The sequence below is a fragment of the Musa acuminata genome, chromosome BXJ3-9 (assembly GCF_036884655.1).
Source record: "Musa acuminata AAA Group cultivar baxijiao chromosome BXJ3-9, Cavendish_Baxijiao_AAA, whole genome shotgun sequence".
Taxonomy (NCBI): Eukaryota; Viridiplantae; Streptophyta; class Magnoliopsida; order Zingiberales; family Musaceae; genus Musa; species Musa acuminata.
This window is the reverse complement of record NC_088357.1, coordinates 5,837,501-5,855,776: the sequence shown is the minus strand read 5'-3', so window position 1 is coordinate 5,855,776 and position 18,276 is coordinate 5,837,501. Positions and strand designations below refer to the sequence as shown.

General features: G+C 35.6%; 1 protein-coding gene across 1 annotated transcript; it reads left to right on the top strand.

Annotated features, from left to right (window-relative positions):
• The first annotated feature begins 669 nt into the window (after positions 1-669).
• On the top strand, positions 670-16,927 carry LOC103997387 (protein ACTIVITY OF BC1 COMPLEX KINASE 8, chloroplastic). Its single transcript, XM_009418585.3, has 20 exons — positions 670-1,239; positions 4,110-4,245; positions 5,144-5,310; positions 6,806-6,926; positions 7,017-7,117; positions 9,910-10,008; positions 11,909-12,019; positions 12,114-12,193; positions 12,309-12,378; positions 13,089-13,162; positions 13,269-13,338; positions 14,242-14,330; positions 14,417-14,541; positions 14,672-14,752; positions 14,840-14,900; positions 15,010-15,064; positions 15,148-15,246; positions 15,349-15,438; positions 16,431-16,490; positions 16,583-16,927. The coding sequence occupies exons 1-20, from the start codon at positions 775-777 to the stop codon at positions 16,697-16,699; spliced, it is 2,271 nt and encodes a 756-aa protein (XP_009416860.2). The 5' UTR covers positions 670-774; the 3' UTR covers positions 16,700-16,927.
• Positions 16,928-18,276: the final 1,349 nt, after the last annotated feature.

Here is an 18,276-nt window from a genome sequence, read left to right as displayed (position 1 = left end):
CGGCGTCGTGAAAGACGAAAGATATGGAAGAAGGATGGGCAGCGTTGATCCCTTCTATATTAAATAGTCGGATAGGATGATGATAAATAAAGTGAGAAGCAATTATTACTTACATGTACTGATTCACTTATCCATACATAACCTTTCATATGATGATGATATGATTGTTATAATGAGTGATCTCCCACTTATGCGTGAAATCCATGTCTTCAATGAGAGTAATGCCATACCCAGGCCTAAGTATCAATGAAACCCCATGAGAAATTGACGATGAGTAATTGAACTCAGTATAAGTTCAAGTTAGAGGCATTGGCTGAGCGATTATGAAGGGACTTTTCGTACATTACAGGGTAATTGAACTCGGTATAAGTTGGATGCGCGCTCGACCACAAACAACAGAAGAAACAAACCAACTATATAAAAAATGTCGCATTTGCTTTTCTCGTAGGTTAATGCACCATATGTTGGGACCCGCATTGGGTCCCGCATGGTTCCCGTGAGGGGAAGCGTTGGGGTTTCGCGAAACAGAGTCTCTCTTAAACAAGAAATTTTGTGGTCATCGAGGCGTCATCCGGCAACCAACGAGGAGCACGCGACATAGGCACTTCCTGTCTCTCATTCTTCCACGTGGCCCGATTCCAACCTCCGCTGTCTACCAACCTTTGTGCTTCTCCTGCTTCTCGACTCTTCCGTCTCCTCCGAGGCACTTTCTCTTCGCCCCCTGCCGCCGACGCGATCTACCAAATCCCTAAAGATCCATCGACCAGTATATCGATGTCAGCTTCTCTCTCATCTGCTCCGCGGATCCTCCAAGACCTTCTCTTCCTCCGCCCCACCGCCGGCCGCCTCCACCCTCTTCCCGGGTACTGCCGGTTGCAGAGTCGTCGACTGCGGAGGCTCTCGTCTCGAGTCGTTGTTCAGTCGGGTTCCAATGAGAGAATTTCAGTCACTGAGGTCTCCAGGGACTTGGATAGGTATGTGGGGAACGGGAATGGGAACGGTGGCGGCAGCGGATACGGGTTCAGGGAAGTAGTTAACGGGAGTGCGAATGGGAAAATCGAGGTGATACTTAATGGGAATGAGGCAAGTAATGGCAGTGCGAGTTTGGTGTACACTGATGGGAATGGAGCGGTAGCGAAGGAAGTGGATGATGTTTTTGAGGAGGCGAAGAGGAAAAAGAGGGTTGAAGATATAGGAAAAGAGGATGCTTGGTTCAAAAAGGGTGGAGAACAACCGCAGGTACGTACCACTTTCATTAGTGGTTTTGTAAATTTATTGAAATCGAAGTATTTAATGAATCATCACCTTAGCTCATTCTAGTGCAATGGTTTATGCTCACGTACAGAAGAAGTCGTTTTCTCAGTTGCTGCAGGTGGACCTGCTAGTGAATCAATATAAATTCATTTTCAGAGATTTCAAATTTGGAATGTAGGTTTACGCCCAGACTCTGCATATTTGTATATGGATAACATAAACTGTGGAGATGGAGGAAATAAAATCATCCTTTACTCTGGACAAGTAAAAGTTTAGGATATCCATCTCCTTGACATGGTGCATAGACAGAGGATTATAGTTACATACACGTAAAAGAGGCAATCTAGATGATGTGTTGGTCACTAGTGGTGTGAACAGGAGAAAACTGTGTCCTACTAGTGCTGAATCAAGTAATTATATAAACCGATGACATATTCAAATTATCCAATTTCATTTACAGGTCACTAATAGCTTTATGACTCAACCTGCTCATGCTGGCTGGCATATGTTATTGTGCCATTAATTTGCTTACATGATATTTAATGCTTTGTGGCTCTCAGACTTCTTGAAATCAGATTCCCAGAGAATTATACAAAAAAGTGTTGCTATGTGAGTTTCAAGATAGGCGGGTTTAATGGCTTAAGTAGTGAGTTGGGAGAAAGTTTAGTCCCACTATTGTGCTTCAAAGATGTCTGCGACCTCAATTTTTCTTGCTGGTCTTTCATACAATTAGACTACATCATCTGAAGGGTTCATGTTTGTATTTAGGAAGAAAAACATAATTTTATGACTGCTTGTGAATACAACAATTTTCTTTTACTTTATAACTGGGCTTTAAGCTGGAATTTATGTTACTAAAGTTTCTAAACATAATTTCAGTGTTTTGGAGTACCATCTGGCATAGATTTTGCAGGTGAAGGTTTTAAGTAATTGAACCTTGTTTTATTTTATTATGGTGTAAACTAAGTTTGAAACCTAAAGAGTCATCAACATGGAAGGATATAATATATGTATACATGTATGTTTGTATATTATAAGAATATTTCTAGATAGTTTATTTCTAACATAATGAGGAATAAAAGCTTGTCATTGTTGCTGTGAAGAGAAAATCTAAATACATCTGTATAATATATTGAACCATCTGAATGTTATTTGTGGTTAATGATTTCTTTAGCATTAGTTACTTAATATTAATAACTTTATTTTTGATGTTAGGAGATTATATAGAAGTTAAATTTCATTTTCAATTGTTTACATACGGGGCCCCACCAATTCTCATACATATACCCTGCTATATCATATTGATTGAGTGAATTGAGATGATTCTTCACCCTCACTTATTAATGAAACCTCATGTTGTGGTTTTTCTTAATAATAAATACAATCTCATCTTTTACCAAGACCAGGCTATGGCTCGTTGAATCTTAAATGTCAGGCTCCAAGGTGAGATGAAAGAACAACCATTCAGAAAAGAAGGCATGTGTGGAAGGGTATAGGCAGGAATGAAAAAATACATCAATGTGGTGGTTTCATTTAAATAGATACGAATGATAAATAATGAAAAATCTAAAATGAAAGAACATAAAGGTCATCTGGTGTTCAAACAAATGGATTTTGGGACCATGGCTTTTGCTGGGATACTAAAGAAGTAATTTGACTCACCTATACCTTCTTGAAATTTTGAAATATATAAAGATGTTACATGCTTATAAATGTCATAAACCCCATCAACTGTAACTTGGTGGTTCCAAAGACCACATAGCTCAATGCCACAAAAAATAATAAAAAAGAGAGGATAATATATAAGAGGCCTTATAGACTTCTAGTTACATCTTTATATCTTATTGCAGAACAATAACCATCTAATTAATATGTATCCATAATGATTCTTGGGGCTGTATTTGAGAGCTTCAATAAAGTTGTTAGCCACCCAAATCTTAGATTTAAAAAACTTCTGAGCTACAGAAATAACAAGTTATTTTAAGGAGATCTGAAAAAGTGCGAATTAGAATGAATGTCTATGCAGAAGCTACTTCTACTAGGTTTTCTAATTTTTACTGTTGAGTGGTAGACATACATGTAGTTAATTTGTCTGATGTCAAGAGGTATATTATATGTATAATGGGCCAGCTTTATGAGGTGGTATAGAACTTTCTACTTCTGAATATCTATGGTCAATCTCATGTAATCTGTCAAGCTGCAATGCATTATCGTGGCATATGTTAAATGTGCTATGAGCCTATGAGTATAATTTGAATTCTTAAAAAATGCTGAAGTATTTTGAGTCTTCTTATACATGGTCCATTTGCAGGTCATGCTGTGAAGAAAACCTTTTGAATGCTCTGAAGGAAATCACCAACTAACATTTGATAATTCGACTTACTGCTATATATAACTTCTGATCAACATGACAAGTATAATGATGGAAAGTTCTTAGTTGGCAACATTTTCAAAATACTTCTTACTTAAAAATTTATAGAAAAGAAAACATCAACTTATCATTATATGTTTTTACTTCATCAATAACATTTCCTTTTTCTATTTGATACTGTAATGAAACTTTTACATGACTGGGTGCATTTTAATCTTCGGGGGAAAGTTGGTGTCAGTAGATTTATGGCAATATGTATTCAAAGGAAACAATCATAAACTTCATAGGCTAACATGATTTTTTTTAATATTACAATCAAATTATGCATATTTGCACTTAATTAATGATTGAATTACATTTCTTTTTCTCTCTTCACATCTGTACCTTTTTGGATGTTAGCTTCTAATTAAAATTTTTAAAAATTAACATATCAATTAAAATTTTTTGTGTTTATCAATTCTTGATGATTTGCTCACACTTGCAGGTCTCTGTTACTCCTGGAGGGCGTTGGAATAGGTTCAGAACTTATTCTACAATTCAAAGAACCTTGGAAATATGGGGCTTTGTTTTTGCATTTCTTTTTAAGTCTTGGCTTAACAACCAGAAGTTCTCTTACCGAGGTAAATTTCTGAATCTTATGTTAGAATCATCTTGCAGTCATCCAATCTCTCATGATAAATCAATTCTTTTGTTATTGTAAATACAGATTTGGCTCTTTGAGCAACTTATACAGTCTAATAATGGCCTAGCAAAAGATGGGGTTGTTTATAGGGGCTGGTTTAAGTCACAGGAAGAGCTTGTCTGGTTGTAATGGTGAAACTGCATAAATTGACCCTCCCTATACTCTTCTAGGGTAGAAGGAGCCTTGTGCCAGTGCCATTTTTTTAAAAAGGTGTGAATTGGTGCCTTGATCATCGAAGCATTGTTTATTGAAGTGGTAATTCATGATGAAAAGCTTTTTCTTGTCTATACTAAATAACAGATGAACCAGGATATTCATAAATATTGATGAATTAAATCAATAAACCTTTTTCCTACTTTTGTTCTTCCAACCCTAAGATGTTCTATCTTTAATCCAGCTACATGATTGGTGTTTAGCACCTTCCATGTCTTCGAGATCTATGTTCTTTAGATTGGTTATAGCTAGCACCTACATGGAACCTCGAGGCATGCCTATGTCCCATTAAGGACAGCCAGCTTCAATCATATATGCATGATTTCAGATATTATAGCCCATAAGAAGACACATCAATCAAGGGCATAATCAAAATGAAGTTGAACTTTAATGAATCTCCACTCTAAATTATTGTGTAAGTGTAACAATTATAAATATTTTTTTAATGTTATTTAATTTTACAAGTCATTGTCAGTTAATTCACTTAATACTTAGCACTACTTTTTGGTAGGTGCATTCATGTAAAACAGGAGTGTTGAGGATCATACATTAAAAGATATCAGGTTATTATGACACACCATCTGTTTTTTGGATGTTAAGATTTATGTCTTGACAATGTGCAGGAGGAATGACTGAGGAGAAAAAGGTTTCAAGGCGAAAAGCCCTTGCTAAATGGTTAAAGGAAAGTATCCTGAGGTTAGGTCCCACATTCATTAAAACAGGTCAACAGTTCTCCACAAGGGTGGATATTCTTCCACAGGAGTATGTGGATCAATTGTCTGAACTTCAGGTCAAGTTTCTAATTGCCCACTAGAGTAATCTGCTCTCATATATTTGACTGTAGACAAATTTATGGTCATGAATTTGCTTTGTTCTTGATTTTTTCAATCATGAATGGATATGGAGTTATTAGCATTCATATACTTTACAATTCTTTTATAGCTTTATGTAGAAATTTAGACTAAAGAAATAGTGGATATTGGATAATACCAAGGTTCACCGTACCGTACCGTACCGACGTTTTGACCCGGGCTTGGTACGATACAGTATCAGTGTATCGAGCGGTACATCAGGGCGTATTGAGTGGTACACCAGGGCATACCGAGTGGTCCGCGTACCAGTATACCATCGGACCGGTACGTACCGCCCGTATCGGGCGGTACCATTCGGTACTGCATACCTTGGATAATACCATACTTACCTTTTCGCAATGCATACTTTTGTTAGTGAGGAGGTTTTGTTTCTGGGGTTCTAAATCCCCTGCAACACAGTGTTAACAGTTGGATGTAAGCAAGATATATAGAAAGTGAAGTCAAGTGGTCATTGCAAACTTCTGTTGCATATATCATAAAATATTTTCCCCCCTTTTGTAGTGAAGGATGGATTAATTATCCCATTTATAAACAAAGCTGTGGTAGGTGATATCTAGTTTCTCAGGTACTGTTGCTTTATTAAATTGACTTATGTTGTAATTCAACATCAACAAATTGCTTGTGATAGATTACAATGCTTGTCAAGTGAAGGGGAAAAAAAATATACCACACATATGTTTGTTTCTTTTGTTTTGGGTTCATTTTTTAATTTTGACCTTGTAGAGCATTGTGTATATTTCCTTGATTATACTTTTATTGTTAACAATCACATTATTGAACTTCCCAAATTACTTCAAAATGAAACTCAAAAAGATTTTCCATCTTTTAACATGCCACTCACCTGCGTTCACCACCCTCTCTCTACCACCCTCCCTCTCTTGTACATAGGTGCATCTCACTGGAAACACCACAGTAAGATGGTCTCCCTTTTTAAATCTCTTTTCATCATGTCTGAGTATGTCTGCAGCCACGTTGGATGGGATTCTATGCCTCAATCCAATGGAATTGGCTTTTTTGGTCAGAATAAGCTGATTGTTTTCAATTTGGCTCATCCCAATGAGCTTGTGTTGTTACAATTTATTTTTGATTGATTTTGTTCAACTCTGGCCATTATCTTTGTTACTTTCAGTTTATTAATTATGAGCTTATTTAATTTTGCAATTTCCGTATGGAGCCCAGTATTAGTTATAGAAGTACCAAATTATCTAGTAATGTACAGTTTTTTTTTTTGTGACTGACCTCTAAGAGAGGGCTATGACATGTTTTGGTGTCGCTATATATGCAGATAATATTCTGCTACTTTCAGTTATATCAATATGTTACTGTGCCTTTGCTCGGTGTTTAAATCTGTGGAATTACAAGAATTTTCAGTGCTTCATATCAAGTGGCTAAACCTATCTATGCATTACGCAGGACCAAGTTCCACCATTCCCTTCAGAAACTGCCATCTCAATAATTGAAGAAGAACTTGGAGCTTCTTTGGATGATATTTTTGATCGATTTGATTATGAGCCAATAGCTGCTGCAAGTCTTGGTAATCAATTTTCATCTAATAAGCAAGGAATCTATTCATGTAGAATAAGTGGTATGAAAACGTATGATACACTTCCTCTTGCATTGTCAGGTCAGGTGCATCGTGCAAGTTTGAATGGCCAAGAAGTGGTGATTAAAGTGCAAAGACCTGCCCTTAAGGAGCTATTTGATATTGATCTGAAGAATCTGAGGGTTAGTGCTTTGTGACTGTTCAAACTTCAAACTTCAAAGTACATTCTTCTACTTGATACTTGATTCTTTACATTATTTGGTCATTACTTAGATCCCTGTTCAATGCCTTTCACAGTAAGGCATATGATATTTAATGAGGGCTTGTAATAGGATAATACACAAACAACTTGTCACCTATACTGCATGTTTGAGTCGATTTTCACTTTTTGATGCATAAACTATGGTAGACCCCATCAGCCATGTCAACCATTCAGTATTTGTAAATATATCCACTTTAAAGTTATGTAGATATAAATAGGGAATGACATCTAAATAAGTGGATAGTGGATATATGATGGTTATTCGCAGGTGATAGAAATAGCTTGATGCACCAACATTGCCTTTGTTTTTTTGTCAATTTTATATTTTATTCAGCTTATGTAGTAAATGCTAGCATGTTTTAACTTCTAGACATATATGAAGTTATGAACTAATATAATCGCATTAAGACCAATCAGACTTTAGCCTTATGTGTTGGTAACACTCTTTTTAAGTTTCAATCAGGTTTTAAGGTACCAATTTTTTTTTCTTCCTGGAATTGGTGTTTTGTCATGTTTTGGGGAATGATATCCATCATATCTTGCATAGAGAGTTATTCTTAGGTGAAATTCTTCCTTGCACATTTCTCTCTTGAGAGCAAGGTTTTAAAACATTGGTGTCATTGTCAAGATTTTAATACATCATTATCAGTATGTATTAACCAACATGTATGATATGACCAAGTAAACAAACAAGGAAAATACTGAAAAATGTTTGATCTGTAGGTACAATAGGCACATGAATTTACTGGTATGGTTCAGTTATTGTACTGTAGTATTTAAAACTAAGGTTTGTCATACCGTTCGGTATGGGCGGTATGTACCGGTCCGACAGAGAACCGGTATGGCGATACATCGGTATGCCCTCATGTACTATGTATCGGTATGTTCGGTGTGACTCGGTACAGTATCGTACCAATAACTAGTCGGTACACCGGTACGGAGTGGTAAGATGAACCATGCTTAAAACCATATTGGAATATAATAAACATCTTTTGTGTTTATTAAATTATGACTTGTTATTGAGCGTTATGATGCATATTCATCTTCAGCTTATCACTTATTAGAAAATCTACATGTGTTTTTGACACTTGAAACATCATTACTAGTGTAAGATCATATAGTATATGATTTTCAATTCTTAGAAGGTGGTCCTTGATGTCATGGTACTGTTGCTTATATGTGATCTAGATGATTAAGGTTCAAGTCACAGAAACAACCTTTCTGCTTAGAGTGGAAGGCTGTATCAATTGGCCCTTGCTAGACCCTGCACTGGTGGAATTCTCATAAACTGGATTGCCCTTTTTAGATGTTATTATTAGATTCTGGACTCTGCTAGATAACATGTAAATAGTAATGTTGTTAATTAATGCTGTGATGTTGGCATGCACTGGGTTGTTATGTGTCAACACTATTGTCATTGCAGTATGGTTTGCAATACCGTACCATACCACTCGGTACGGGTGGTACGTACTGATCCGATAGAGGACTGGTACGGGTGGTATATCGGTACACCTTAGTGTCTTGTATGTTGGTATGTTCGGTATAGCTTGGTACGTATCATACCGATAGCTGATCGGTACATCGGTACGGTATGATATTTAGAACCTTCCCTTGCAATACGGATGGGAAAAGTACGGGAAGAGACAAGAAAGTGAGAGTTAGAGAGGGTAAATGTTTTCATTTTCCTTTGGATGATCTATAATTGTTATTTCTTTTTGCGTGTCTAGAGGATAGCAGATCCATGATCTAGTGGTCGTAGGGGTCCGTATGTCTGAAAATTTGTTCCTCTCAAATATTTGAACAAGGATGATGCTTCTTCTCCAAGCTTATTTTACCAATAGAGTTTCTATTCCATTTCACAATAAAAAACACATAAACGATTGGATAAAACAATTGTATTCCATAGAACGGAGTAAAATGCTTTTACTAAGCCTGTTCTCAGTACGAGGAAGTTGGTCTTGTCTTCTTGGCTGTTGAGTACATGCTGCTTATACTGGCAGCATGGCATGAGATTGAAGTTAGGGCATGGCTCAAGGATCTAATGCCTTATTGATAACCAACATGGTAGATAACACATTTGTCTTCAATATCCAAAAGTAATAAATATTCCTGGAAATATATACACACATGAAAGTGAAACTATAAACAAGAGACAACTGTTTATCTGAATGTTACAGTGACAACTTGCAACTAGGAGTCTAGGACACAATAAAACAGGCACTTTGGCTATATATATATATATGTGTGTGTGTGTGTGTGTGTACATACATATACATGCTCTTTTGTCTTTGATGATACTTTTGTATATATTTAATTTCTGAAAGTTTGCTGGGAATGATTTTCTCAATTGACCAAAAATAGATTCCATGTTTCCATATACAGCTAAAATATTTAGCTTTGGGATGCTTGTATACTTTTAAGTTTTAGTTTTCCCAGATTGTGATTATGATTTATGAATAGGTGTGATATATGAAAATAAGGTCAGCTTTATCTTTCATATGGCCGATGATGAGTGCGGTAAAGCGAATGGTTTACAAATTTGATACTCGCATTACGTATAACAAATATATGCTAATTTTTTTACTTAAAGTGAGCTGCTCTTTGTCATGGCTTATTTGCTATGTTGGGAAAACCAGAGGACTCTCTATATAGTTAAACATAGTTGCTAAAGTGCCACAACTGTTCTTTTATGTAAATATTATGTTGTTACAGGTTATAGCTGAATACCTTCAGAAGGTGGACCCCAAGTCAGATGGTGCCAGAAGAGATTGGGTTGCTATATATGATGAATGTGCCAGTGTCCTTTATCAGGTTATTTTACTGTTGAATTAGTTATCATGGAACTCTTTTACTGAACTATCTCATTATGATTTTCCCAATTCTAGAGGTGAATCATATCAAGCAAATTTGAAATATATTTAGCTCAATTACTTTAAATGACAAATGTGACGTTTTATGAGCATCTAAAATGATGTTAAGTGGTCAGTGTATAACAAATAAGCCTACCCTTATTCATGCCTTTGAGATTAAATATGACTTTCATTAGAAAAGTTCCACAGTGCTGCTAGACTCTTACATAGTGGAATTTCTGGAGTTGGTTTCATGTTGTGTTAGCTTAAAGCACAAGCAATTAATTACATTTTCACTTACCTTTGCATAGTTTTACAGTTAAATTAAAATCCTCAGTTGTTGAAAGTAAACTTCAGCACCAACTTTGCTGATATTAGGATAATTATTAGTTATATTATTAACAAAATTTCTATGGACCTTTCTAGTTCTTTAGTTGAAAGAGGCTGGATGATGATGCGATACCAATTAATGTTTTAGTGCCTATATATTATCATTGAAAATGGGCTCTTTGTTTGTAGGGGTAACATTGTGTATGTTGAACCTCCTCAGGTTCCATTTAGGCGGGAGCATCGTGCGCCTATTCTGTATTATCGATGGTTGATTTTTCTTTTCTTTTCTTAAAATAAGGAATTATCATTCAATTGAGCAACTGCTGTATAGTCACAGAATTCCGTAACATTAACAATCAGTGTGAAATTCCACTAGTTCTTGCTATGTTAGCAAGCTTTTGGGCACAAAAGTGTTTAGTAATATGAGACCATCTCAAAACAATACTCTCTTCCCAGTTCAGAACAGTCATTGCACTGGTCCCTTGGATGCCGTGGCATTCTTTCCACACTATTGCATACGTGGATGAGCCTGTGCATCCATTTGCATCGAGATGGTTCAGTTAAATATTGAACCCCTTCAGTCTGAATATCTGTTCATACAGCATGGTTTGAAGAATATGGATTGGTTTCATGATCTATTACAAATTTCAGATCAGGATCATACTAGGTTGTGCAGATATGACCTATGGATCAATATCTTAATAAAAAACCTAAAAGGTTAGAGAGTGATATGATTAAATTAGGACAAAAAATTCAGGGTGACAGAAAAATTAAGAGTAATTCTTCTCCAATCCTCCTTCCAGCTGCTAATATTTTTCTTCTTCTCTTCATCTTTCTGATTCCTGATCCTTTTTGTTCTACTTTCGGTGGCTATTAGATGCCAGCAGCAGCCAGACGAAATATCTCTTTTTTTTGGTCCTCATGCTCCTCTGCCTTTCCCCGGTTAGTTTTAATCTGTTAAATAGCTGGTGCCAAACTCCAGTATAATTTACCAATATAGGAAAGTCAATTGGCAACAGTCTACTAGGTTGAGGTGGGGTGAGCAGGCACGGATTTGATTCTCATGGGAAGTGATGTTGACTGGAGTGTTACAGAACTTGAGCCTGACACCAACATAGTTAAATGAGATTTGGGTTGATCATTGATCCAAATTGATCCAGCCCAAGCTCTACCAATCCTTGACCTTGAATTCCTTATAACCAAAAAATGAGGAAAAAAGGGAAAAGAAACTGGTGTTTCGGGACAGCAGCAGCCGATGTTCACCAGATTGATGCAAATTATGGTATGTGCCATTTCTAGAACTACTCTATATACTGGTACAACTCTGCTTATAAAATACCACTCACTCTTCATGTGTCTGCTTATAATATACTGGTACAACTTTTTCTGGCTTATCCTTAGAGCAACTCTTCTTATAAAATACCATTCACTCTTCATGTGCCTGCTTATAATATACTGGTACAACTTTTCTGGCTTATCCTTAGAGCAAACTTGCTTATAAATATATCTCATAGTCCCGTATCTTCCTTCAGGAAATAGATTATACAGAAGAAGCAGCTAATGCAGAAAAGTTTGCTGAAAACTTCAAAGATATGGATTACGTAAAGGTGCCTAAAATTTACTGGGAATACACCACACCACAGGTTCGTTATCTCATTGTTCCTGTGAGACATTGGGATTTTCAGAGAAATTCTTTTTAGTTTCCTGATTAAACAGAATATTTTTTTGTTGTTGCAGGTACTCACAATGGAATATGTTCCAGGAATAAAGATAAACAGGATAAAGCAATTAGATCAGTTGGGTGTCGATCGAAAAAGGTAGTGCAATATGAAATTCTTGTCTAGATATCAGTCCAAAAAGGTTTTCCCTTTCTTGATTGCAGTTTCAAGATGATTCTCTGATTTGATTCACATTGGCATCCTTTCTTTATAGGTTGGGCCGATATGCTGTTGAGTCTTACCTTGAACAGATTTTGTCCCATGGGTTTTTCCATGCTGACCCGGTACGCTTGGCTGAAATTATACTTATCACATAATTGTTGTATTCGACCTAAAATGGTCTATAAGTTTAGAAAACAAGCTGGATTGATATAAAATTTAGAATACTTTTGTGGTAGTTTCCTGCAATTATACTGGGACTGTTGGTAAATTTGTAATATCTTAATGTCACACAGAAACACGATGAGTAGAGAAAATTTTAAATACAATTGTTAGTAAATAATTATCTTGGGACTGTAAATTTTTAATATTTTATGTCGAAATTTCAACAGGTCTAATCAACAACTAAGGTAGTAAGACCTCATTGATTGAACCACCCAATATGTTGTTTAACTTCGAGTGCCAAGAATTTGAAATCCTCCCATAACCTGAGACGTGGCAGATGAAATGCAAAAGTTGTCTAGCAGAAGTGACACTGATAATTGAAAACACTAAATTTAAGAGAAAGGTAAATATGATTACTGAATGATCAGTGAAGCTGGAAAAGTTTCTGATGATCTAATAGATGTAAGTGCTTTTGACATATTTACTTTTCCAGTAAATTTTTCACAGATAACTGTCTATCAAGACCATGCTAAAGGTGAAATATTTAATAGGAAATGTGGCTGTAGTTCTTTCTTCTAGATGCAACAAACAAATAGAACTTCAGTGATTTTTTGTTAACTTGTTATTTTTTGTAAATAGTCATGATTGATATAAATATTTTCCCATTCAGCATCCTGGGAATATTGCTGTGGATGATGTAAATGGTGGGAGGCTCATCTTTTACGACTTTGGAATGATGGGAAGGTTGTGTCTTGAACTCTTGTTGCCTCTACACTCTTCACGGAAAGAAATCATACTTTTGAAATGCTCATATTTGAGTAACAAGTATTCATTCTACAAACCTTTGCAGCATTAGCTCCAATATTAGGGAAGGGCTTCTTGAAGCATTCTATGGAATTTATGAGAAGGACCCAGACCGGGTTAGTTTCTTTTGACTTTTGTTAAAAGGATATAATTCCTTTGACTCTTGATCTTTTCTTGAATATTTTGTTATACATATAAAGCTAAATTTCCTCTAGTGCCTTCAATGACTGATTTTTCTTTTATTCAACTAAGTAGCTAGCTTGATCTTTCTTAAAGGACAGACTCATCACTCAAGTGCTTCACATGAGAAACTTCTGTTGAATCTAATTAGTAGTCTTTTTCTATATATACATAGTATTCATAATTTCATTTCTGACTTTGAAGACTGTTTAGGTCATTGTTCATTTTACATATGTTACAAGTTTGAGTAAAATATTGAATAGAGAGTAGTGTCATTCTGATATTAAAAGAAAATTCTAGGATGAAACGATGAAAACCTGTTTCTAAATGAAAATTTCACCACTAAGTTCTTGATTAGATCCAAATTTTTGATGCCAGTCTATTCAGATGATATTATGGTATCAGATATGGAAGTTTTGGGGCATCGAAGCTGTAGAAATAGATTTCCAGGGACAGATGCAATTCCTGCAAGTCAACTTGTTTGGGGAAAAAAAACTTTAATGTGAGACATTGTTCTCGTGGATGCTTATCACTTCTTGGTGGCATCATACGCCTCCCTTGAACTCCAAGCCAACAAGGCAGCCAAGGTGCCTTGCTTGTCAGTGAAATTATGAACATTGCTTGTCAGTGAAAACTGCTTTTATGTGTAGTTGTATATTATAAATGACCAGATTTGGGTAATCTGCAGAATATTGCTTTTTATATCTTTTTAAGTTTTTTTATTTGTATGAACTGTTTATATCCTTGGTCCTTCAGTGTGTTTTCTTCTTTTCTATGTTCTTCCAGCTCAGTAGCTGTTTGAACTTCTAACGTCAGTCGTGAAAATATCTTGTGTGCAGGTGCTTCAAGCAATGATTCAAATGGGTGTTCTTGTTCCTACAGGGGATATGACAGCTGTCAGACGAACAGCTCAATTCTTTCTTAATAGGTGATTTTCAGGAAATATAATGCATATTAAACCATATAAAGTGTGACTCTCAAGTAAATCCTACTTTTGTTATTCTATATTCACAGTTTCGAAGAGCGCCTTGCAGCTCAAGTTAAAGAGAGGGAGATGGCAACAACAGAACTGGGCTTCAAAAAGGCATTGACTAAAGAAGAAAGATTAGAGAAGAAGAAGCAACGGCTGGCAGCAATAGGTGAGACATATGATGTTTCAATTTGTAGGGTGTGGAATTTTAGCTTTCATTACCCATTGTCGAGAACATAATTTCTAAAAGGTTGGTTTATGTGCCAAATTTTATGCTTAAATGTGATCTAAATCTTCAGGGGAGGATCTTTTGGCCATTGCTGCTGATCAACCTTTCCGTTTTCCAGCTACTTTCACATTTGTTGTTAGAGCATTTTCAGGTGTAATAAACAAGAAACAATTCTTTTATCTAATTGTACCATTTTTGGGCTAAACTTTTACTAAAATTGTGACTCTCGTCTGCACAGTACTAGATGGAATAGGAAAGGGACTTGATCCGAGATTTGACATTACTGAGATTGCCAAACCGTGAGTCTGGTTTATAATTTTTCTTAATTATGTTCTGCTTGATTATAATTTGTGATTTGCTGATTTTTGCATCATATAGAGCTGATTATATTTGCATCTTCATAACCAGGTATGCCTTGGAATTGCTTAGGTTCCGAGAAGCTGGTATCGAAGTTATTGTCAAGGCAAGCTTCTTACTGCCTGATGTATTGTACCTCAAAGCTGTTATGCTTTTACATTTGAACTAATAACTTTTTCTTTCTTATAGGATGTTAAGAAAAGATGGGAAAGACAGTCGAGTGCTTTCTATAACTTGTTTCGACAGGCTGACAGAGTGGAAAAGTTGGCACAAATAATTCAAAGATTGGTATTCAACATGATGTTTTGTTGTTTTTCCATCTTTTGTGTTGCTTCAAGGCAGTATTTTTCACAATTTGAAGTCCATTTACTATGTTGTGATATCTTACAGGAGAAAGGTGATCTCAAACTTCGGGTGCGAACACTGGAATCAGAAAGAGCATTTCAAAGAGTCGCTGCTGTCCAAAGAACAATTGGAAACGTAAGCCTTCAGATTCATGCTGAAAAGCCATTACCGAAAAGCTGTTATACCATCCAATATATCCATACTGAAAAGCTGACCAATCACATAAAGTTGTATCCGTTTGAGATTTCAATCCTTAAGTATAATAATACTAAATTCATTAAGATGAAAATAATTCCAAGCGATAATTTGCCATTAAACAATCTTGCGAGTGAAAAGGGATTATGAGCCAAAGGGTACTTGGTATAGTTTAAGCCTCTATCAAAATGTGGAAAATACTATTCAAGTGGACTAAATCACCCCTGAAAAATTGCATCAATGATGTGGTCTCTCACAAGTCTGATATGAGGGATTTACATGCATGGATTGTAAGAGTGATCACTTCACCTAAATAGCAGCATCCTTGATGCATGGATCTTTTTTTTTTTTTTTTCCATGGCTTCAAGAGAGGGCTCTGTGATAGCTTAGATTTGGTATATCTTCACATAACATTAAGGTCCACATGTGATATAAATTATGTGATTTCTATTGTTGAACAATAATGAAATATTTCAAGAAAAAAATTTGTACACTTAGACATAAACAAGGGGCCAAAAATTGCATTCTAATCTGCATGTCATTTGAATTCTTGTAAGTAGAGTTATATATGATTGGTATTGTCTTTGATTTGTGTGGGTTGTATAAGGATCTTCCTGTGGAAAAGAATGAATCACCCACATGAACCAAAAAAGTAGGGGAACAAATCCAAAAAAGTGCTCTCAAGTAAATCAGCATACAATACCACAGCAGGAAGTTAATACTTTTTTCTGGAGATCTTGTTCTACTATTTTTAACTATCACTTACTGTTTATGCTTAAAATGATCAGTGTTTATATGCACTACTCAAATCTGATGACTTCTATATGTAATTTTATTATATTGTTTGGCACTCCTTTTCTTCTCTTGCAGTGTCTGCATTTGTAAGATTATCTTATACAAGAAATGCTTATGTCTCTGTATGCAAATGACAGGGTGTTGCTGCTGGAAGTTTAGTAAACCTTGCAACAATCTTATATTTCAATTCCATTCGAGTAAGCAAATCCCCGAGTGAACACTTGCTAATTTGAAAATTATTCTTTTGCTTTCCTCGTTTTCTTTTGTAATAAATCTTTTGAGTGGGCAGGTGCCTGCTGTGGCTGCATACCTACTATGTGCTTTTTTCGGGACGCAAGTCCTCTTTGGCATTCTCAAAATAAAAAAGTTGGATCAGCAGGAGAGATTGATAACCGGCACCGCTTGACATGCGAGTTTTAGCTGCATAGCAAGTTCTGCTTGTATTCTTGTCTTTTCATTTTGTGCTTCCTAATTTAGTTTCCTTATCCATTTTGTATCATAGCAAGCGCCTCAAAGTGAAGCGGAAATTTGTAAATGCTGCACGATAGATGCAAAAATAACATTATTGTATGTTCATTCTTGTAGAGCCGATATACAGGTTTTACATCCAATTATCGTTCAGCTTCAGCTCTTATTTCTTGTTCTTTACTGTGCGGTTTCTTTCAAATCCATAAATATCGATGGGACTAAATTGAGTTCCTTGTATCAAAGATCAATCTTCGTAACATGTTCTTTTACAATTATAATTTTTCTTCACATTCTCAAAGCCATGAACGACTCCGAGATACATTTAAAGGTTATATTCATTGCCATTGGGGGCTCTCATGTACTTTTTCATAGTATCTTTTCCTAACAAAAGATAATATTAAACTAAGTTTACTGCCTATCCCATTAATTTTTCAATATAAAATATTTTTTGTTATATTAAACTATGTACAAGACACCTAATATATTTCAACCTGAAACTTACCAACTATATTATAGATCAGATGTCATTCAATGATGCTGTCATTCAATGATGCCGTAGAGAGCTTGTGGTAGTGTAACTCGAGTTGTGTTGATGGTAATAAAGAGTTAGTGACATTTGATCAATCAAGCTGATGTACTTCGATATCACTTGACCAAGGAGAAAACGAAGACATCATTTGTGGTGCCGAAGGTATTGTTTTATTAGGTGTCGCATAGTGAGTGGTAGAGAGGTTTTAGAAGAGGTGACGTGCTACTTAATTGAAATAATATAAGAGTCTAAGTCTATAAGAGAATTACTAGTTAATATAGTAAGAGATATGCTTGAGAAGGTTTGAGATGTGTTCATGTAAACCTAATCATGAATGATTGTTATAACAATTAGCATTGCCGAAGAAGCAAGATTTTGAAAAGAAAAAATAGATTCAACAAAAAAAAATATGACGTGATACAAAGATATTGTAAGTTTAAGGATTAAAGCATTAAAAAATATTATAATCAAGGGAGTACTCGATGAAGATGCATTGCTTAGATCTTTGTGTTAACTTGTGTATGCTAGTCATCATACAAGCCAATCATGTGAGTGATGGCATGTGTGACATACTATATAGTATTTTTGTTTATTATTATTATTGATATTTTTTCATTTTATATTGCCTACTTGATATATTGTGATGTCATTGGATTTGTATAACGAAAATTAAATGATGATGAGATCATGGTAATGAGATCAATTCGTCTATAAATATAGACCCTAAATATTTCTAGTCATAGATTATTCGAGAGGGACATTGAGATAGTCGGATAGACTAATATACTGTATACCCATTCATATGATGGAGACGATTGATCGTATAGCTGCTTGTGTGGGGATGCTAAGAATATAATGCAGGTGCTCATTGGAGAATGAGTTCACTGAATAATCCGTTCAAGGAATGTTATATGGTTAATGATGCCTTATCGTCAAACAGTAGTTTCGTGATCCCAATTGTATGTGTAGCCTTACACACTTGAGAT